The following is a 23512-nucleotide window of genomic DNA, read 5'->3' as shown; positions in this document are numbered from 1 at the left end:
GAAAGTTCTTTTGCAGTAAGTTCAGCTGAGTCTGAGATATTAGACGTTTGTCTGTCTGTCTGTATTGTATTCTACTCGCCCAGCTCAATTTCAATCACTTCTATTAATCTGAAGATCCACATTGAACAATGGAAGTAAGTTCTGCATAATAATGGTAATAGAGTTGGAAGGGACCTTGGAGGTCTTGTAGTCCAACCCCCTGCTCAGGCAAGAAACCCTGTACCATTTCAGACAAATGGTTGTCCAGTCTCTTCTTAAAAATTTCCAGTGTTGGAGCATTCACAGCTTCTGGAGGCAGGTTGTTCCACTGATTAATTATTCTAACTATCAGAAGTTTCTCCTTAGTTCTAGGTTGCTTCTCTCCTTGGTTAGTTCCATCCGTTGCTTCTTGTCCTGCCTTCAGGCGCTTTGGAAAATAGCTTGACTCCCTCTTCTTTGTGGCAGCCCCTGGGACATTGGAACACTGCTATAATGTCACCCTTCATCTTTCTCTTCATTAAACTAGACATAGTCAATAGAAAACTATTCCAGTACAAACTTGATGTCTTCATCGCTGTTTATCCTTATGTGGTCTCTTTCATTTCTGCTCCTAGTCATAGCATTTGCCACTGCCCAGCAGTATACTTGAGTTTAAGGAGAGGACAATGAACTTATACAAGACAAGAGGTCAAGGATTTGCCTAGAAAGATTTCCAATAGCATCATTACTTTTTTCCCTATTAAAACATGTCTTGATTTCTTGTATTCCCAAACATTCTAATTTTCTTGTTTGGTCAAAATATATATGGAATCAAATTCCGAAGGCAATCACAGGCAACTGAACCAAGCAGATAAATCTTTGGGGACCTGGTACTGATGGATCTAACTTAGAAAAGTGGTGCAAGATGACAAATAAAAGATTCTGACCATGCAAAAGATTCAACACCAAAAAGAAGAGAGACAGTGCTAGGCAAGATTCATAAGTGCGAGGCAAGTCCTGGAAAGTAGACTGTACATTTTGAAAATGATTCGGGGGAGGGGAGGGAATCGGACTTGGCAAAATTAGGTCATCTTTTCAGCTTTCCTGTTTTAAATGCCATTGTCTTAAAGCAACAGTGCCAGTTTTTTCAGATTTGCAAAGAAGCCAAAAATGAGCAGGTTACCTAAATAATAAGAGAAGGTACTACACTTGCTTGAAGTTTGAAATACATTTTTGAATCATTTTTGAAACATACAAAATCTTAAGGGGAAGGAGATGAGGCCAGTCTTGAACTAGAACAGGGGTTCTCAACCTTGGCAACTTTAAGACTTGTGGACTTCAACTCCCAGAATTCTGGGAATTGAAGTCCACAAGTCTTAAAGTTGCCAAGGTTGAGAACCCCTGAACTAGAATATAAACTAGTTTGAACTAGTTCTACTACTTCTAAAATCCTTGGATGAGTATAAAACATATTGTCCTCACTGCTGTTTATCCCTATCTGGCCTCTTTTATTTCTGCTTCTAGTCAAAGCATTGGCCAAGCTTCTTTCCATAATAAGAATGCATTCATACACCTTGAGGCTGTCATTGGGCGCTGCTAGGAAAAGGAAGAAATTACACTGGTGCAGATACAGGCATCTTAAGCCTCTTTCAGCCATGGGCTGAGACTGATATGGATATGAGGGGGGAAGGGTTGTCTGAGCGTATCTGTCCCATGACAGGAGCAAGTAGGAAATGGTCTTCATCTACAATTCAGTTAAGAATGGAACCACATATAAAAATTCTTTCTAAATCTGTGGCTTGGCTGATCTTTTCTGAATTGTTGGCTGAAATTGGGCTCATTTGTTTTAATAAAAATGGAATTTACTGGAATAAATGGAATCAGAGTCAGTGGAGCGAGAGAAAACGATGGTCTTCTCTGTACTATGGTCTTCTGATGTAGGCTATGGTCTTCAAGAAACTTCCGCTTGGAAGGAAGCAGAACATGGCTTCTTTTGAAGGTTTGTGGCTTATTTAGCCAAGGTCTTTAACCGATGTAATTGGTGACTTCCGTGACTTTCCTGACTGGGAGGGGAATATTGCTAAAAAAAAGTTTCATTCAGTTGAAACTAATCTCAAGGTCAGTTTGACTAATTGGAAATAGAAATTTACTGGTCATTTTCTGAAATAATGGATTTTGCCCAGAATGGGGATCAGTTGGAATGTGGTTCTCAAATACATTTGTCATATTACTGCGTCAAGGACCTTGAGTGTCAAAGAGCTGGTGAATTAAATTCATTTGGATGATTGAAAAGTGGTTGTTTTAATTTAGGCCATTTCCATATATAAATATTTCTGTCCAAAATGAATATCAGAACATAGTTTATGTGATTATTTTTTTTAACTAACTCCAGCAAACTCTTCCTGTTTTATATAATCAGTGAATTTGGTTAGATGTGAAGTAGGCATTCTGGCAGTTGAGATCAATTTATTTTAAGTGCAGTGCATTCTATTTTGGCTTTTACACTGGCATTAGCATTGGGGAAATATCTCCATTGATGTCTTTTCAATAAAGTGTCATTTGTCAATTTTTTCTTTAAACTGATTCCATTCATTCAGTGATCCAAATAATTAACTTTAGAAACATTTGAAAACAGTTTAAAGGAATGATCATCATCTAGTGGTTGATAAAGGAAACTTTATGCCAATGTCTGATTAAGGCAGTGGTTCTCAACCTTCCTAATGCCACGACCCTCTAATACAGTTCCTCATGTTGTGGTGACCCCCAACCATAAAATTATTTCCGTTGTTACTTCATAACTGTAATTTTTCTACTGTTATGAATCGTAATGTAAATATCTGATATGCAGGATGTATTTTCATTCTTACAAATTGAACATAATTAAAGCATAGTGATTAATCACAAAAACAATATGTAATTATATATTGTGAAATATTTATTTCTAATTAGAAATACATGAAATTTTGTCTTGAAGCATGGGTGCTCCACCTATGACTCTGAAGGGAGACCTGACCTTTTCTCTTCTTTAGATGAGCTCTTGAAGTTGCCTGATTAGGTTAAGCATGAGCTGTGAAAAATTAATATGATTGTGTATGGGGGGGGAGTGCTTATGGGGTGGGAGAAAATAAGGATTAGTTGAGGTGATACTCCAGGGGAGCTATACTTGTAGACATTTGTTGTCCATGTGTGTGATGTGGCCCACACAATTCGCCTCTTCAGCCTGAGCCACTATCCATTTTTCTACCTCCAGCTGAAATTCACTGAGGGTGTGGAAGAGGACCCCTGTCCTTCCAGGACAATTGATCCTAATGACCTTCAGAGCTTCTCTCTCTGAAGAAGGCAGAAGGGAAACCTTGGCTCTTTTATGACTCGTGGACTTCAACTCCCAGAATTCCTGAGTCAGCATAGCTCAATTCTGGAGCTGTGCCTGCCAGAATCTTAGAGATTTTTGGAAGGAGGTCTTGTCCACTGAGGCAGAGGCAGCAGAAGGGAAATCCATTCTTTCCTCCCACTCCACTGCTGGTTCCACTGAGCAATAATCAACTGCTTTTGGTGCAGCAGCCAGGGCAGGAAGAATGGGGAGCATTACTACAGCAACTGCAAGAAAACACCCCTTGGAGCTTCTTGATTCCACACTAGGAGCAGATTCATTCCCCCCCCCCCCGCCTTTCCAGAGGCACACTAGGAAACAGAGAAAAGGCAGGCAGGAGGGGAAAGGGAAACACATGCTGCAGACCAAAACATCCACCCAAAGCAGCTTTCATCTCCAAAGCCCCCCCCCCCTTTGATCTCTTCCCTTTTCACTGCCTGGACCAGTTTTCCTTCTCCCACCTGTAATGAAATGCCGCTCCCTTCCCCTGCATCCCACAAGTAGGAAGCCATCAAGGGGGGGGGAGAAGGAGGGATCGAGCAGCAGGAATCAAAAAGTATGTGCTGTCTTAAGGAGGGCTGCAGGGATCTCAGAGGAGGAGAGGACAAGGGGGTGGGGGAATCAGCTGCCGTGGGAAGAGAGGAAAAAGCTACTATACTTTTATGCCCGCCACATAAGTAGGAACAAAGCTCCCACATTTATCATTAGTGTGATCTATCACTGGGAATTTAGGGGATCTCATGCAAACTTCCAATTGTGTGAGGATGGGTTATCTGGGAGCTCAGTTAATTCCTGTGCAGCAACTGCCACCATCTTCTCAGAGTTGTGATAAGAGTAATAAAAACAGCTAAGCTCTTCATTAGGTTTTGCATTATCACAGGTGGACTGTTTTTGCATGGAGATTGTGTTTTGTTTTTTCCTAACGTAGGACACCTTTGACATCATAGGAAAGCAAGGGCATTATCTTTTAGCAATGGAGATGTCCCGAGCAGCTTTTTCTGGGAAGCGAACAAACATACCACCATCCCTCCCCCACTCCGGAGCATGAGGAGACTGCTCCTTCCTTTTATAAACTGCCCGCCTCAACGTAAAGCTTGCCGGGCTTCTTGCAAGCTCAGTCGCATCTGCACGCCTGCTCACAAGATCTCGAAGCTTGGTTTTCTTCCTCCACAACAGAACAGTTGGGGAACTTTCCTAGCTGTCCAGCTATCCATCCGCCCACGGAGAAGCAGTGGCTTCGTAGGCCCGCCCATCGCCCCTTTGAGCCGAGCGTCAGTTTTATAACCTGCCATCTGCCTCAAAGCACTTCTCCGTAGTGAGGAGGCAGAGGTAGCAGCCTGCTGGGCAGATGCCTTCTTCTTCTTCCTCTCCCTCTCCCTGAAATGACAAGAGTAGGATGCTGCTGGCTGGGTCACCCTGCAGGGGAAAGCAGGGTTCTTTCTCTGAAAGGCGCTTTAGCCAGCTGAGGCTCCCGGCGGCAACACAGCAGACAACCTCTACCCCGAAGCACGCCAGAGCCGGGCCAGCATCTGTGAGCTCCAGAAGCAGCGCCCGAACACGGCTCCACCTTCGCCGGGCCAGATCCTTCCCTGCTCGGGCTTTCCTCTGCCTCCTGCTCCCTTCGCCTGGAGACGGATAGAGGAGCGGTGTCTCGGTTCCTAAGACCATCAGAAATATGTGTTTTCCGATGGTCTTAGGTGACCCCTGTGAAAGCGTCGTTCGACCCCCAAAAGGATCGCGACCCACAGGTTGAGAACCGCTGGATTAAGGTCTAATAATGCCCTTCAGTTTTGTACTTACTGAAGACCAGGATATTCTGTGGATAAGTCATACAACAGATCTTCTACCCATGCTTTGCTTTCTACTTGTCTCAAAGTATGGACTGCTTAATGCCCAGAGAAAAAAATAAGACAAATGAAAACTTGAGTACTCCAGGAAAATAAAATAAGCAAATAATACAGTTATATACTAGCATAGCAGCTAGCAAATGTTGATACCATATAAGAATATCTAAATATTTATTTATTTAAAGTATTTGTATAATTGCAAAGAGTTGGTTTCAAGGTGGGTAAGTGTACAAATGTTTTAAATAAATAAATCCTAAGCCTTAATTTACAGTTGAATTCCACACAAATATAGGCCTATTCTTACCTATGTTAGAGCACAATGGGGGTGGGGAGAAGCTGAAAAGATGATACTTTTTTTCTGTGTTGACCTCTCTTCTTCTCCTCCCTGGGGTCACTTCATGCGTGACCCTATGGACTATATATGTTTGATGAGAATTTAAGTTTAAGAGATAACTGAAAAACAACTGCAGGCCCTTTGCCACTATGTACTATAGGGATCTGTCAGAAATGTGTTTTAGTGTTTTACTCTTGGACCTAATGGCCAGAGCAAGGTCTAAGGGCTTCTGCCTGAGTGATTATCTGGGGGGGGGGGCTGCTTGTTTACTTGCTTTAGATCTAAGTTAGCATTGGATTATTAATACTTAGTTAAGAGAGAGCTCCACAGGTTTTGTGAATAACGCATGAGCACAGACTATTCTAGCTGGGAATATCAGTCTGTGGATCAGGCTGTTTGTTGGGGTCGAAAAAACAATTTGACCACTAGACTAGAGCAAACTTTTTTTTTGCATTTCTTTGGATCATTTCCAACCTGCCACTGCAACCAGTATGGCTTGCAGGCATATGTATGGGGCCTTCCCCCAAAATATGCTCTCTCCCCCAAAGCCTCATCCCCTGCCATAGAAAATAAGAGCTGCCCTTGCAGAACACTAAGTGGAGCATTTGAAAGATCATTGTAGTCCACCAAATTTGCATACAGAGCTGAAAACAAATTTTTGAGCTAGACAACCTGTGATTGGATCTTATACATTTGAGAAGTGCTAAATATTTATTACCTGCTCAGACCATAAAAATTGGCTTTTTGTCAAGATGCCACACTAGTCACATAGACAATCAGTGAAATTCTCTCTTCTCTCTGTCTCCCTCCCTCCCTCCCATTTATGTCCTGATAATGGTTTTGTTTACCAAGTTAATTCCTATTACTGAATTTAGGAACAGGTAATTACAGTGTACACTGTGCTTTGATTACTGGAATTTATTAACTGTCTGCCTGGATGACATGCAAGAAAGTCCCACCACCTAAAACAGTCAAAGAGTTCCCAAGAAAAGGATTATGGCTGATCTATATCAAATTGGAGAAAACATCAAAGCTATTAAAGATATTGTCAACACTATAAGTCCTAGAGGATTGAAAAGTGTCAAAGCAGCAGGCTTTGCAGGGACAATAGAAACCTCATGTGTGATTGTACAGGAAGAGACTGGCCTGCCATCACTAACAAGACGTGGGTAGGCATTGAGTAGAGGAAGGTGGAAATGTGGATTTTGAATGTGGTAATAACCAAGATTGCAGAGTAGAGGTGGTCATTCAGGAGACTCTGGTGGCCTCCAGGCACTGCTCTACAGATAATCAGATGTGAATTCCAATTATGAAGCTTGGTATTGCCATTTGTGTACCAGTTTCCTGGCTTTTCAGGGAGTTGTTTGAGTCCATGACTAGGCTATGTAATTGTATGTGAGAATGATCCTGAGAGACAGGGAGAAGAGACACAGCCAGGGGAATGGTGAGGTAAAAGAGAGCCTTGTATATTGGATCATAAGAAGTACAGCCAGATGAGCTAATTCTACCTTATTTAAAGTTGCATTAACAGAATCTTGCAAGTCTGAAACTATAGTTCTTCCCCCTGCCCCCATCTGCTTTACAGCACAAGAAACTAGGGAGCCTTTGCCCTGCCCCTCTTCCTGTTGTGGGCTAAGTTGTCTTTCATATGACCGTTTCTTTGGCTGTATCCTTCTCCCAGTCACCCAAGGTCATTCCCACATACCACTACAGGCTGGCAGTGGAATTCCCTATTCTGGGTGAAATTCCAGGTGCTGGTGTATTTCAAACTTTCTTTGCTTGAACCACAATTAGAGATATGCAGGAGTCCATGGCCTTCATGACAACCATGGACTTGATCCAAATTACTGATGGCCTGACTTGATGATGGTCACACATTAGATCTAACTTTTATCTTGGGGCAGTGGCAATGTGATCTGGATGGGAAGAAGTTGTCATCAGTTCCTTGTCTTGGATAGATTACTTCTTGTTAGCCATGGAGTTTTCAGTAACTGTTCCCCCACTGCAAGGAAAAGGGACCTATTTGACCAATTTACCCAGATAACCGATGGATCTTGTAGGATTCCAGAGAGAACCTGGTGTAGTTCATGAAGCTCTCATGCATTGTTCAACTAAGGCCTTAGTTGCTGTTGGGAATGAATAGTTGATGCAGCCTTAGTTTGGATTGCACTCTCCAGGAATGGGAATCCCAAAGGTCCCCCCCCCCCTGATGTTCAGATGAGTTTTGGGAGATGAGTTGACATGTCTAGAACACTAGACGTAAAGAGTAAGGTAGATGAACTTGACATAATTAAATTAGATTCTTTACCAAAGCAACATGTAGAAAAACATGGCTTAAGTCCAAAATAAGCAAATATATATAAGTGGTTCAGATAGTTCTCTAATTTAATTAGGTATAGGAAGGGGTTGTACACATAAGTGTACAACAGAGAAAGTTCCTGAGTCCCAAAATATAACAATGCTTGATTGAGGAGGCCCAGACTATGTTAGCTTTGTCAACTCATACAGTTCAAAAAGAAGGTAGATAGTCCCTCAAATAATAGGATCCTATACCATGTAGGTCTTTATAGATGATAACCAGCACCTGGAATTTCACCCAGAAGCATACATATAAGCAACCAATGTGGCTTATAAAGGGAGGAAATCATGTGGGCATAGCAAGGCAAATCCACCACTGCTCACATTGGTGCATTCTGGAGCAATAGCTTATGAGTAGTCTTCAATGGCAATCCCATGTAGCACACACTGCAGTAGTTGAGCTATGAGGTGACATGATGATTATCTGTTGGGCTACCAAATGCAGGAGGAGTCTTTGCCTGATGTAATTATTCAAAGACACTCTGGAAGTGTCTTTGAAGAAGATCCCTGAACGTAGTGGCCCCAGCAACCACAGTCACTAGTTCTTTGTAGAATTAAATTGGAATTGGTTTCTCTCTGTCCAGATCCTCACAGACTCCAGGGACAGGGTGTTGACATACTTATAAGACAAAATAGAAACCTTATAACACAAAATACAAAACATTTGCTATGGCAAAGCTAAAGTTTACATGATCAGAAGAGTGCAGCTTAAATAGGACAATTGATATGCAACAATGGGTGTATTGATGGAAAAAAAATAACATTCACTGTGAGTAATGTACAATGAGGAAATTGATACAAGCTGTTCTCTCACCAATACATTGCTCCAGAAGTGATTATTAATAGGGACAATACATATTTAGAAAATTGTTGTATATGTAAAATCAAGAGCCGAGGTGGCGCAGCAGTTAGAGTGCAGTACTGCAGGGCACTTTAGCTGACTATGTTCAGCAGGTCAGCAGTTCAAATCTCACCGGCTCAAGGTTGACTCAGCCTTCCATCCTTCCGAGGTAGGTAAAATGAGGACCCAGGTTGTTGGGGGCAATGTAAATATATATATACATTGCTTACTGGTGTACACCGCTTAGAGAGTGCTTGCACTTAAAGCGGTATATAAGTCTCATAAATAAATAAGTTGGAATGTTTGATCATATCTAGTGGAAGCGTCATAAAGCTCATCTATTCTATTACATGATTTGCTGCAGGATAAAAATTCTTAAAAGCTGATTTTCTTTTTTATCAGTTACTTTCTATTAAAATACCCACAAAATGCACTGTTAACTGCTGCCAGGATACTTTATCCTTTTAACTGGAAATCACAGTTAATCCCTTTGTTAAGGATAGCTGAAACTATAGAAGTTCTCATCAATATCTGAGATAAAATCATATATGAAAAACCTGTCCTATTTTAGTTTCAATTTAATCTGGAAATGGTTATGGAGTACAATCACATGTATGGGTCGCTGCCAGATCAAAACCTGGTTTCTCTTAAAATAAGAGATTTAAACTCTTTAATTATAATTAATTTTACTATATAAATTGCTTAACTAATCTAAACATTGTTTTTAAGTATACTTACAACATAATCATTTTGAAAGTGCTAAAGTATTAAACTGTCAATATGTTTTAATTCGTTGATATCTAAGGATGAAAGTAAGAAATTTATCCAATTAAATCTTTTATACTTTTTATTTATGTTATATTAGTCTTCTTTTTCATATACTCTTTATATTTTGCCATTTTATAAATCTGTCTTATTCATAAAACTTATATCTGTCTTTCTCTGTCTTATTTTCCTTTTAACATAAAAGAAGGAAGAGGAAATGTAGCATTTACTTCATATTTGCTTACTGTATGATTCACATGAAAGAGGGACATAATATTTACCTTGGATATGTGCTATGAAAAATCTGAATGTCCCAGAGGTTGGCAAATTTATGAATCATATTTTCCTTGATTGTTTATTCAGATAAACTATTGATTTTTTCTGAGATCCTCTCCTCCCTACTGATCAAGTCTTATCAGTTTTCTATTAATAGAGTCACCGGGTGTGATTGAATGTACAAGAGCAATAGTGATGGGGGGGGGGGAGAGACTTTTGGCAAAGAACATTCCCAGAAAGAGGCCCAGATTACAGAGTTCCAAACTGGATATGGAGGGGAAGAAGATTCAGGGTAGTAGGTTAGAAGTTATAACTTTAGTTTGACAAGATTCTGTCCATTAGATATAAGCAAATAAGAAATGGACTCAATTGGATCTTGCTGTCGGAATATGGGCTTCACACTGGGTTAAGCTAGAAAACTTTGCTTTTGATCTGCTTACCAGCACCATTTGTGTTACCTGGTTAGTTAGTTGGATAATGAAATGTTTGCAAGAAAAACAACTAAGCTCAGAGAGCTCCAAGGACCCTACAGTTCAGGCCTGAGCTACAAATATTCTCTTCTATCGTTACATTAATTTGTTGGGCTATCATTTTCCTTGGGAAGAAAAACAAAAGAACTAAGGATCTGTTCTGGGAGCCATCACTGACAGTTACCGAACACATTTGAGGGACTTTGCTAATATTCATCATAAATTTATTCCCAATTTTTCTGCACTGATTGCATCATTAATTGATCTTATGAAGAAGGGAGTTCCCCTTAAGCAGAATCACCAATCTCAACAAGCTTTCTGCTATTCAAACGTGCATTCACTTTTCTCACTTCTTCCATCCCCCTTGTGATCTAGGCTGGTTACTGGGGTTTCACTTTGAGAACTGTGCTTCTACAAAACATTCCAGAAGTTAAGAATAATATCTTCTGCAAATTCCAGCAACATTTTACCTGCCATCCCCATCCCCAAATATAATATTTTTAAGGAGGCGTCTTTGGTCCAATAAGGCAACTTTTCAGTATCATTGCTTTCTTTTCAAAGGTAATGAATGTCCCATAGTTATCTGAATAGATCACAACAATCAGGAACATTAACATGTTTTTTACAAGTTCACATGTTGCAAGGTAAGGCGAGCAGATTATTTTTCTCACGTTAAACTTTCTAATCACTTACATTTCTGGCTTGCAGAACAGGCATGTTTTGGTAAGTTGAGTGCGGCGCAGATGGAACACTCCAGAAGTTTCTGGAATAAGGCAAGAAACAACATAGTCAAGAATGAATAAGTCCTGACTGAGGAGATGTTTCTTAGAGGGCATCTGCCCACATAGCAGGGAACATGTGTGACTTTCAAGACAGAAGACCAAAGACAGGTTTCAGCCTGCCTGACACTGCTTCAGCAGTGGCCTGGGTAACAAGATGGGGGCTTCATTGTGATGACATGTCCTCAGCAAACAATTAGTGAGGTATCTTTGCATTGTGGTGAACAGTAAATGAAACCATTGAAAAGTTAAATCAAATCTCTCCAGGTTGAGTTTTGCACTTGGTGAGTTCATGAATATACACTCGTGTAAATTTGCTTACTACAGTACCAAGGTGATTTCCTATTTCTAGGATCTTTTTCAGTTTCATAATTTAGCCTATAGTTTTGGTATTTTCCAATAGGCTCCCTTCAAATCAGATGCGACTCTGCTTATTTTGCTAGCTCAGAGAAAGTCAGTCAGGTGCTGCCACCTGCTGAAGTTACAAAGCTATATATTGTTCAGCCAAATTTAGGATGTTGTTTCTTCTTATGGATCATCATGGCCACATATAAAAGTATATAATTTTTTTCAGTAAAAAAAATGAGGTTGATGCTCACCATCTTCTGTGCAGAAGTCAATAGAAATTGTAGTTGAATTTTAGGTGCAATAGGACAATCTTCTCTCTTGCCTCTGAAGGCAACATCCTGTTACATGCTGGCAAAACAATGGAAGGGCTGCAGGGCTTTCAGGTTTTGTGGCTTTGGCTGGTTATTCTTCTATGTTTATAATCAAACAGTCAATATTCTTCCTGCCAGGGTCTGGGCATGAAGAGACAATATGCCTATAGAAGAATTCAGGTGCTGCCTACATGAACACGATTCCCTCATTTTACTTAATGATACAGTACAGTACCTATTACTGTTTGTTGAAATGGGGGAGGGGTTATACTTGATCAATGCTTTCTGATAAGCCTTGGATCTTTTTTCCTTCAAAATATATATTTTTAAAAATTGCTAGGATTCTGCTAATACTGATATGATAATAAAACATCCTAAGAACGTGCTGTACAAGTAAATGTATGCAAGTACAGAATTAGATAGATAGATAGATAGATAGATAGATAGATAGATAGATAGATAGATAGATAGATAGATAGATAGATAGATAGGCAGGCAGGCAGGCAGGCAGGCAGGCAGGCAGGCAGGCAAGCAGGCAGGGAGGCAGTTACCAAGTAACTCTGGATGGCTAACAAGTGTTAAAAACCTCAATACCAGAAAATGATAAAAATAAAATATAGCAAAGTAAATTGAAATAAACATCAAAATAGGAAAGAGAAAGTAGGGAATATGGAGGAAAGGTAGGTTTAAAATAACTGAGACTGTCAAAGAGAACATTTGGAGATGAATAATACTGCTACAATATTCGAGAAGGCTGAAGTCCTGCCTTGGTTTACATACTGTGTTAAATCATGGTCTCTCTAACCATGTACCATAAGTAATTTTGTAGAACATATTAAACCTCAATGGCTTGGGTTTTCACAGCATGTTCAGTCTAACTAGTGCTTTTTTTCTTAAAAAAAAAAAAAAAGGTGCCAGAACTCACACATGTCATACAACCCACCTTGCCTACCCTACAAGGTTCCATCCAAAAAAGGTGCCGGAACTCCGTTCTGGGCATTCTATGAGAAAAAAAGCCCTGAGTCTAACCAAGGAAGCATATTGTTGCATAGTGCAGGGTGTGAACTCAGCCATATGGTTCCTATGTAATTGTACATTACAGAGAAGAGCAACAAAGATGATTAGGGGACTGGAGGCTAAAACATATGAGGAATGGTTGCTGGAATTCTGTATGTCTTGTTTAATGAAGAGAAGAATGAAGGGTGACATGATAGCAGTGTTCCAATACCTCAGGGATTGCCACAAAGAAAAGGGAGACAAGCTATTTTCCAAAGCACCTGAAGGCAGGACAAGAAGCAACGTATGGAAACTAACCAAAGAGAGAAGCAACCTAGAACTAAGAAGAAATTTCCTGACAGTCAGAACAATTAATCATTGGAACAACCTGCCTCCAGAAGTTGTGAATGCTCCGACACTGGAAGTTTTTAAGAAGAGACTGGACATTGTCTGAAATGGTATAGTATTTCCTACCTGAGCAGGGGGTTGGACTAGAAGACCTCAAAGATCCCTTCCAACTCTACTACTACTGCTGCTGCTGCTGCTGCTGCTGCTGTTGTTGTTGTTGTTGTTATTCACACATATAGCCATATTACCTGCTACTCTTTCCAATCAAAACTGGGGCAGTGAACCAAACCATAAATAGTTTTCAAACATTATTAAAATGCAAGTGCCAAAAATAACAGACTGATACGTTTCCACCCTAATATGTTAGAATCTAAACAATTAGATACTAACACACTACACTACAGACCTTGGATACAGACCTTGAACCACCTGTGTTTCACTGTCACTGAATGGTCTAAAACGTTAAGGAATGCTGGTGACAAAGTAATAATCATACTGATTTAGTGAGCTAATACAGAACAGGGTCTTATTACATGAAAAAAAGAAGGCAGGATCCACATCAGCAATAACAGCTGTCAATGTAGCCTGCTTAAGCAATGTGAAACATGAAAGTTATGCTGGGAAATGTTTATGTTGAAAAGCTGAGTTCAAAGAGACTCTTCAAACCTTGGGAATGGGAAAGTCTACACATAAACTAAAGCAAGGTAATAAACTATTGTACTTAGCACAATTATTATCATTGTAACATATATTCTCTCTGACCTACTTCTGATAATCTGTCTTTGAACAGGTATGCTACATTATAGGATGGTCCATTTCACAACAGAAACAATAAAATTGTGATGAGTGAATGTGATTAAGGATTTCCTGATGGGAATGGTCTTAGTTGTACAGGTAGTCCTCAAGTTATGAAGGTAATGGAGCCTGCCCATTCCACTCGTAACCTGAGTACTCATAGGGATGAATCTCGTACCTTGAATGAGATCACTCCCTGCTTTCGTCCATGCATTTGCTAATCAAATACGTGGGCAAATGAGTGGTTCGTTAAGTGCACTTGAGGTATCTTAGGGTGGGGAATGCCGTGGGGGCGTAGTGATAGAACAGGCTTCCAAGGCCTCCCCGACCCACTAAGATATCGCATGTTTCCCCCTCCTTTCCTGCTATGCCGGACTCACCTTGCAAAGATCTGTCTCCTCTCTGCAGAGGTTTCTGCCTTTGAGGGAGAGGAGAGTCAATGGAAGCTCCTGCATGCCGTAATATTGCGTGAGTTCAGGCATCCATCTTCTTTTGCAGAGAATGGATGCCTGAACTCTTGCGAAATTGTGGATCTCAGAAACGTTCATTTTCGGTGCAAAAAGTGTTCGCGGTGCCTCTCTCCTGCTCACCCCAACTCCTTTCTGCCACCACCAGAACACTTTTCACCCAGACGGAGACCTTGGAAGCCCCATCTGCATGCAAATGAGACACTTGAAAATGCAGTGATTTGCTGTGTTTTCAAGTACCCCATTTGCTCACAGATGGAGCTTCCAGTCTCCCGAAGATCTCTGTTCAGGCAAAAAGTGTTTGAGCACTTATGGGGCCCTTGGAAACACTGTGATTTGCTCCATTTCCAAGAGTCCCAAAGGCGCTCCCACACTTTTTATCCAAATGGAGACCTTGGGAAGACTGGAAGCTCTGTCTCTGTGAAAATGGGGGACTTGAAAATGCAGCAATTTAAAAGGAGGTTTATGAAAAACAGCCATCTATCTATCTGTCTGTCTGTCCGTTCATCTGTCTGTCTATCTATCTATCTATCTATCTATCTATCTATCTATCTATCTATCTATCTATCTATCTATCTATCTACCTACCTACCATCTATCTATCTTTCATGGATATTATTTATCCATTTTCTCATATCTATTCTGGAGGATATGGGGTATTTTCATGTGTATTGAGCTTCTCAATAATGATCTTGTCCTATACAAATTCATTTAATCCAAATGTTTGTTTTTATAGACCCTCACATCTGTTCCAGCTTCTGAGCTTATTTCTGGAGAACAAAGAATAACCCACACCCCCAAAATGCAGACGTTGTTTGATACAGTCAAGGTGACCTGTTAGTCACCTTCAAATGATAGCTTCATGGTTTATCATAGATTGATATTGTTGATAAGAAGCAGATTGTCACATGAACACTAACAAGATGTTATCCAAGTACTGTTGTTTAAAAGACATTTCAAGGTCCCATGCTTTCTGCAAAGCCTGCAGATGAACTGATAATTTCTGCCTAGATGTTCTGTAGATTGATGTGACAACACTGGATGATAATAAGTACAGAGGTGTTCTTTAAGGGAATTATACCAATTCACACTTTTTGTTCAAAACATAGTGTTCCTGAAATGGCAAACTCGGCCATTTTTAGCCACTGTTACAAAATAATTATCTAATAATCCTGCATTGTTCAAACTGAAATACTATTTATAAGAAAACTGTGAAAGCCAGGCAATTGAAAAATGTAGCATTTTATTTCAAGAAAACACAAAATCACTCAACCATCATGATTACATCTTTAACAATATTCAGTAACTTTTTCAGTACCTTATTTTTATGGAGATGTCAGTTTGATGGTCCTGCTGTGGCATGTCATTGCTTTTTTTTGAACCTCCAACAATAAAGTAAAACCAGAAGAATAGCTTCATGGAGCTGGGGAGATTAACAGCACCAGTTGACATATATGCATTTCAACTCCACAATTATCCATTAGATCAGAGGTCCCTAATCCCTAGGTCTTGGACCGGCATTGGTCCACGACCTGCCAGGAACTGGTCCATGCAAGCAAGTGAAGCATTATCCACATGTGTGTGAGATCTAGGCAGCACACAAAACTACTACTACTTCCCTGTCTGTGGAAAAACTGCTCTCTACAGAACCAGTCCCTGGTGCCCAAAAGATTAGGGGTCGCTGCATTAGATAGCCTCCCATGTTCGCTACCAAAAAAAGCATTAAGAAACACAAGCTGATGAGCAAAACTTATGATACCATTCTGTTGAATCTCCCCCCCCCCCCACATACTATGCACAAGCACACAACTTCACTTGTTAGATGTCTGAATAACCCAAGTAGAATCAAAAAGAATATTTAAGTTTTTAAGTGGGGAAAAAAAAGACTTGGAATCCTTTACAAAAGGCTTAAACAGAGATAGAACAGGATATGCATGAGAATTGGAGAGAGATAGGGGGGAGGGAAATGAGAGAGAAAAAGGAATCACTCTTGGAGAGGATGTTAGATTTTTGCAAAAAAAATAACAGAAACCTTAATAGGGAATTAGAAACAGACCATCACCCTATGTGAATGCAAATTCTCTATCCTGAAAAATCTATTGTGATACAAGATCTACAGCCTTGGTAATTGTGTCTTCCATTATGAAAACAGCTCAAGTGCGTAAGACAGGGATATCAGATCCCACAGCCTTTCTTAGTTAGCCTGGTGCCTTCAGAATTATTAATACTCTTAATTCTAAATCAACAGGACTTGGCAATTGGGAATTTATGGAGCTGAAACTCATAAATGTGGAGACTCATCTAGCTAGCATTTGTAAAAGAAAATAAAGTAATTGAGTAACAGTATCACTGAAGAATAGATTGCTGTTTTTGTTTTTCTATGAAGCCTAGGTACCTTTGAATAACAACATAGAATAAAAGGTTGTATCTTTCCCACCCATTGCTTCATTCTAGCCATTATATTTCGGCATATCACGAACTCCAGAAAGGCAGGGGGATAAAAAAAAACCCTCTAAGAACATAGCATAGCGAATTCAAATGGAATGGCTGGGTTTCCGAGAATTCCTACCATTGCTTTAGACAAAATTCACATGGTTGGGAAACATGCCCTTTTTTTTCTTATGGTTAATTGTTATCCCTCTTAACTATTATAATCTCATGACCATTTGCATTATTATTATAATAAAGCTAGAATGAATTAAAAATTAAAAATAAGCTAACAAAACCATCAACCATTAAAATGCGTTAAAATGCTGTTTTAAGGCCTTTATAAATATTTGAAATAATGTCAGTTTTCTATATTTAATAGGGAATGTATCTCTTAGAAAAGGACTGTTATTTTCCCTCAAAGGCACTGACTGACTTTTTAATTAATTACAGATAGAAGAAAAGTGGGGACAAAGAAACTGCCTTGATCTCCTATAGAAATGATGCATCCAGCAAGCATGCGAACACACTGCTGATTATTAAAGTGGAATTGTTGAACTATAACTAAGAAAGAGAGTGGTCACTGGGTAATATTTTTATGGTTTCTGAGACTCATGAGAAAGGCAATGATGTCAGATTTAGGCTAGAAAAGTCCAGTGAAAGTAAATCAGTCACATCTGGGCAGATGAGATAGATATGTAGGTAAAGCAGGCCCAGGAACCAAACTCAAAGCATGGATCACTTGGCAATAATGCAATATTTGTGTTGGACATTGTCTAGATTTCAGAAGAACCTAAGTTAAAGTTGGTTGTTTGAGTGAGCTATGCAAGTTCACCCAATGTGGACAATTGATGTGTCAATGCATTATACAAACTCAGAAGATTGGATTAAAAATTGAATAAATCATGGTTTACTGGGAGTTGATATCATGCAAAGTGCTGATATTTATGATTGAAGACCTTTGGATAGAGGACACTGGCAAACAATATTTTAGGTAGATCCAGGAGAGTTCTGAGGGTTGAAGCTATTCCTGCCGAAACAACTGATTTCTTTCAAGAAACTCACTGAAACTAAGTGAATTTTGGTTAAGAAATAAAATCTGTAATGTGGCCACTTTCACTTCTTATGAAGAGCTCTCAATAAGCCTTTGTCAATGTTGCAATATTAGACCATTGCAAGATTAGGAAAATGGACTTTCTGGTGGAACCATGAATCAAAGGATAATACTATTTCTTCTGGACAGGAAGTTCCTAAAAAATGGAAGCATCAACTTCTTCATTTTTTGTTGCACAGCGATTAGTCCAAAGATCTACACTGTGTGTGTTGAGAACCTTTCTGCAACATTCCTCAGGATGCAGAATAAATTGAATGGCAGACATAATTCTCTTCTAACTTCACATAGCCACTTAAAATTCCCCAGCATCTATTACCAGAGGCAGCTATCTCACTTTGCCTTATGACAGAGGCAGGCTGAGCAATAATTAGGCATGTAAACTCTGCCCTTACATTCTTTTTAATTCAGTGCTATAGGATAAAATATAACTTATGAATCTTCACTTGCTGTTGTGAGCCAGTCACTTGTATGGCATAAGTATCTATTAGCATATGTTGAGCTAATGAACACTTATCTTTGTCCCTAACAGCATAACCTCTTGGAATCTTGAAGAAAATGAGAAATACTCCAGCATGTAAATAAACACAAATGGAAGTAAGACCCTTAATGTATGTAGGTCTTTGGATTGTGTCACATATTTACAGCATCTCAGTAATGTTTTTGTGACTGCACAATGGCTTTCCCGCTACTGATCACTAAGGTATGTCTCTGAGACAAATAAGATGACATTTATCTTCATCACTTTAATTGCATTCTTCTAGACAACTCCATCCTGCCTGGGATTCCTCTCATTGTTATGATGATATAACCAAGGCTTCAGAACCACTATGTAATGCTGTATGTAGCTCTTGAAGAGAAGGCGTGAAATAGCATACAAAAGGCAGAGTGATTCATACACCAACTAGTTTTCAGAATATGGCCTATCCATTGCACTTATACATAACCAGCACAAATAATTTGGAGTATGCAGGATCTGGAATGAGGTAGTTATGAGTTGGATTCAAATACAATTTATTGCATTTTGTTCCTATTGAAATCAGTGAGACAAACCATGATAAATCATGTCCTGATTCACCAGAGATTCACAACTAGAATTAATAAGCCATCAGATAAAAAGTGTAATTCCTGGATTTATAGTCAGTTGTTAGAATATGAGATTTTTATGTTTCCAGTGAAGTAAATGTGATTCTTAGCTCTGGCACAGTTTATACCTTCCTTAACCACAGGCCTCCATTGAGGCCAGGTGATAATAAATTAAAAGATTCAAGATTGCAATATAAAGGAGGAAATCAAATATTAAAAAATAATATGCTCATGTACTTGGTATGTGTGCTGCTGGCAATCACTTGCTGCACTCCCCATGCTGCAAGAATATTGTAGTATGTTCGAGATACACACTTGGGTAATTGCCATCTGGAAGATGGGCTGAAATATAGAGCCCATAGGTAGGAAACTATGTTCTGTCACATTTGTGCTATGCTGAGATATTAATTTATATTTTGAACTTATTCTCCTTCACTTGTAGGGAACTGAAATTGTCACTGATTCTTTTTTTGATGAAAAACATTCTGGTATAATTTTGAAGGATAGGGAGAAAGTTCATATGATGCCTAAGAATTTGGTGTAAAGTGTATCATTCTAAGAAGTTTTGCTTTTATAGTGCAATCAAGTTTTCAGCAATCTGAGGTTCCCTGGCTTTCCATATTTCCATTTCTATGCTAAATGAGACACCTATCACAGGATTTCTTCAGGTTAGCAAGCAAAATGGCTGTGAGATGGGAAATTAATGCTTAACAGAAATATAACAATATTAACAAGCAAGACCAATAACTCTATCAAAAGAAGCTCTGAAATAACCTAAGAGTTAAACAGAATAACAGAGACTTCTTTTACCAAGGAGATATCCTTCAGGAACTGGATGGCCTAATTTAAACAGAAAAATTGAAAGAGGAAACAATAGAATGTTTCTTTAGAAAATATTTGTTCAGTTAACCTTCTTCCTTGTTTAGTGCACAAACATTCTGATGTTTGGCAGCACTCTTAATACATGTCTTATTTTAGAGTTCAAAAGTATGAAATCATCTTTGGTAAATACTTGATAAACACTTACTGAGATGCTTATTAGGAGTCTTTTAGTACAAAAGTACTTGTGTGGTGTTTATCCTTCATCAAGAGGCTTCTTTTAGCTGCTAGCGTAGTGAAAAAGACACCTGAGGCTGTATCATGATGATTATGCCATTGACTAGGCATGCTGCTATGGTATTTAAGAAACCACAAATCTTGTCAATCAAAGGAAGATCTAAAGGTTTACTGGCAATCTTCAGATTTCATTGTGTCAGGAGAGAAACATTCCTTAGACTCTTTTAGCATTATTGCCTCACTACAATCATCCACTGTGTCACCATTTACTAATTGCTATTTTCAGGGAAGTAGTGAATCTACTAAATGCACTTAAGCCTTCGAAGAAAGCAAAAGAGCTCCTCCACGAGCTGTAATCAACCATCTTAGAACTTATAAAATGTCTATCAACACATGAAAGTGTTCCTGATCCTATTATAAGCAAGGAACAGAGATGAGAATTTCTGACTTTCAAGAGATAGGTAATCTTTGTTAGCAAGTGCCTTGGATGACAATCATTTGCAAATTCAACAGTAGTAATAAAGAACAGCAAACTGTATAATTAAAAAGTCATTTTCTGGTCAATGAATGCCATAAATTTCTGAGCCTGAGAACGACATGTGCCAAAGTGAGAGTAATACTAGCATTGCTATATAAGAATTTTTTTTTTAAAGTGAGACAACAGCAACCAGCAATCTTTGCAGGATCTCTTTTTTCCTCTGTCATGTGGTTCGCTTAACAGCCATGTTGCTAAGTGACCATTTCACAGAAACAAATTGCAGTTGCTAAATGAGAACTACCTGTATTGATGAACTACCATCATGTCTAGCTATAATGCTCAGTATTGACTGAACAATAATTGGAAAGCCATGATTTCTTGGTCTTTGAAAGACACCATCACTTTCTAAGTATCCCAAATTAGTAAGCAAAGCACTGGAAAACTGGAAAAAAAATAAGATGCACAGCTAGCTGTATTTGATACAATAGGAAGACAATCTACGTCAGCATTAATTCTATCACTTTCTATTTCTTCTATCACTTGGTATTAAATAGCTGCATGTCTGTGCATCTTTCTTACACTGCAATGGCAGCAACATTTTGTCATGCTTTGCTCTGCTGCACGTATGAAGGTTAGCGAAGGATAGCTGCTCATCTCTTCAGTGGAAAAAGTCTTTGTCAGCTCTTTCTCTTCTAGTGGATAGCCAGCATCTTCATGCCCTGTCACCACCACCTTCTACAAATTCCTGATGCCCGGAGCTGGTACATTCAAGAATCAAGCCAATGTCATCATTATAACATTTAAGGTACATCTTCACATATTATCATAGATTATAGATAAACAAACAGCGGGTTCAGAGAGATGCAATGATAAGATATGTTGTGCATATCAGCTGTTTTTAATACCAAAGTGTTTTTTTCTGGACACTCACAGAAATTTAAGACAAGAGATAATGATGCCGGAGGGTCTCCTGATCAAGCAGAAGTTAATTTATGATTGTCACATTCAATATGGACCTTTTCTAGTCATATATTCTCCATGGGTTTTTTTTTCAGGCTTTCTTATCTACTAAACATATGTGTTTGCTCCAATGGAAGAGACTGCACTTAGACCTAAAGTGTTTTTTTTTCAAACAAGAATCCTTTTAAGGAAATAAAACATTCATGCTGAATCAATGTATAAAAGTGAATGTCTGGAGGCTGCATTGCCAAGGATGCTCCTCCATCTAATACAGTGGTTCTCAACCTTTTTAATGCCATGACCCCCCAACTGGTCATAAGTCGAGGACTACTCAACTGGTGCAGCACTGTTTGCAGAATGGGACTTTTGGCGGGCTCAGCAGAGCAGAGACAGCCTGGACAATTCCCATTGGCTTTTGAAAGCCAATAGAATTAGACTCTATTCAAGAGAGTCTAATTCTATTGGCTTTCAAAAGCCAATAGAATAAAAGGGAGTAGCACAGCTAAGGAAAAGGGGAAAAAAATGGTGGACTGCGTTGTTTGGCGACCCCCGTGAAATGGTCGGTTGACCCCAAATGGGGTCCCGACCCACAGGTTGAGAACCACTGATCTAATACATGTGAGGTCACTGGAGATATCTGCAAGAAGGAAATGTTGGCCTGCAGCATCCACATAGTCTGAATGATGGAGACTCTTTTGTATACTGCAAGGGCTTGAAATAAACACAGTTACCATATCATAGATGGGAGCAAGTAGGTGCACATAATGTTAGGGTTAGGCAGCAGGCTACAAACCAGAAGCTGTGTGAGCCGGCTGAGTGAACTTGGGCCAGTCATTCTCTCTCAGCCCAACTCACCTCACTGGGTTGTTGTTATGGGGAAAACAGGAGGAAGGTATGTTGGATATGTTCACCACCTTATTTGTAAAAATAATAAAGGTGGGATATAAATAAATAGTTGCGGCCCTCATCTCATTCATACAGAAATGCAACAAATGATGGTTGCTTCTGAATAAAGTTAACATTCTGCTCATCTATCTGCCTTTCCATCTTTAATATTAATGTTCCTGATGTGTGACTTGCATTCTATAAAATAAGGGCAAAATTTGAAATAGCTTTTCTGTTGCACAAAGAGAAAACATTGTCTTTTGTATTCCTTCTAGCGTAATAGGACAATTATTGGCACCATTCACAGGTAAACTGTTACCTGTTCAAACCCTGCATCTTCTTTATTTATCTGGTGAATCTTACAAATAAATCGTGGGGATAGTCTTGTCCTGCTGCATTCACTAATTTGTAAGCAAATGATACAGCATCCTATGAGCAAAATGTTCCCAAAATCTTATTTTTTTCACAAAGCTCTACTGTACTATAGCTCTACAATAAGCTATGCTGGAGTCTAACTAGAAAAATAAAGCTTTTGAACATAAGAACATATATTTTCCGACAGAAAGTATATATCTATTAATAATGTATTTCTTTGAATACAGAAACCGAAGTTGGATGTCTGCCAATCATAGCAATGTCCATGTTTGTACTTAAAGTGATGCCCAATTGTGATTAATTAATTAAGCTGGATTTACAAGACTTCAAGGTTTGTCTCCGATTTGTAAAATTCCCAGGGAATGTTAATGTTCCCAATTTGAATAGAGTAAATTTGATAACAGACTGAATAAAGATTCCTGCAGCTAGCCATTCATGTTCTTGAACCTTGATAACCCCCCCCAAAAGGTTAGTCTTTAGTCATCCCAGTATTCATTAACATTTAAAACTGATTTTCATTGCTTAATTGACATAATTTCTTTATATGCATTTTTTCCAACCTTAAACACTCAGATTCCCTAAAAGTCAAACTCTTGTGAAGTTTCCCAGGTTACTGTATTTTGCCCTAAACCTTTTTTCTCTATTCTTTCAATGCCCCATTAACAAAAGCACATGATGGGTGGTACATCAAGGTCAGGGGTGTGTTCGAAAAGTGACATCAACAAAAGGAGACAATAAAAGGGCTCCTTAGCTACTGAGAAGTTCTATTTAAAGTTACATTTAAGGAGTCTTCTTAGACCAATTAAGCAGTCTTCAAATCAACTTCTGCTTGCTGAGACTTATCTAAAGGAAGAACCAACTTAAAAGCTAT

The 23512-nt window shown here is 39.1% G+C and overlaps 1 protein-coding gene and 1 long non-coding RNA gene across 3 annotated transcripts in view; one reads left to right on the top strand and one right to left on the bottom strand.

The window, feature by feature from the left end:
* The window catches only part of FAR1 (fatty acyl-CoA reductase 1), an 83963-nt gene extending 72990 nt beyond the window's left edge, over nt 1-10973 (bottom strand). Inside the window, exon 1 of the mRNA XM_039340365.1 lies at nt 10913-10973. Within this exon, the coding sequence (XP_039196299.1) occupies nt 10913-10936 (24 nt within the window). The 5' untranslated portion in view covers nt 10937-10973. The remainder of the gene's footprint in view (nt 1-10912) is intronic.
* Nucleotides 10974-16229: 5256 nt separating this feature from the next.
* LOC120306699 lies at nt 16230-23512 on the top strand. 2 transcript variants are annotated; one of them, XR_005556376.1, is made up of 5 exons: nt 16230-17277; nt 18334-18504; nt 20976-21226; nt 22869-22972; nt 23311-23512. It is a non-coding gene; the product is annotated as an uncharacterized LOC120306699 (long non-coding RNA). The 2 variants fall into 2 exon arrangements; XR_005556375.1 differs by having other exon boundaries at nt 22869-23512.

The sequence above is a fragment of the Crotalus tigris genome, unplaced genomic scaffold (assembly GCF_016545835.1).
Source record: "Crotalus tigris isolate CLP2741 ecotype Arizona unplaced genomic scaffold, ASM1654583v1 scf7180000017744.3724543626:3957646, whole genome shotgun sequence".
NCBI lineage: Eukaryota > Metazoa > Chordata > Lepidosauria > Squamata > Viperidae > Crotalus > Crotalus tigris.
This window is presented reverse-complemented; position numbering and strand designations above follow the sequence as displayed.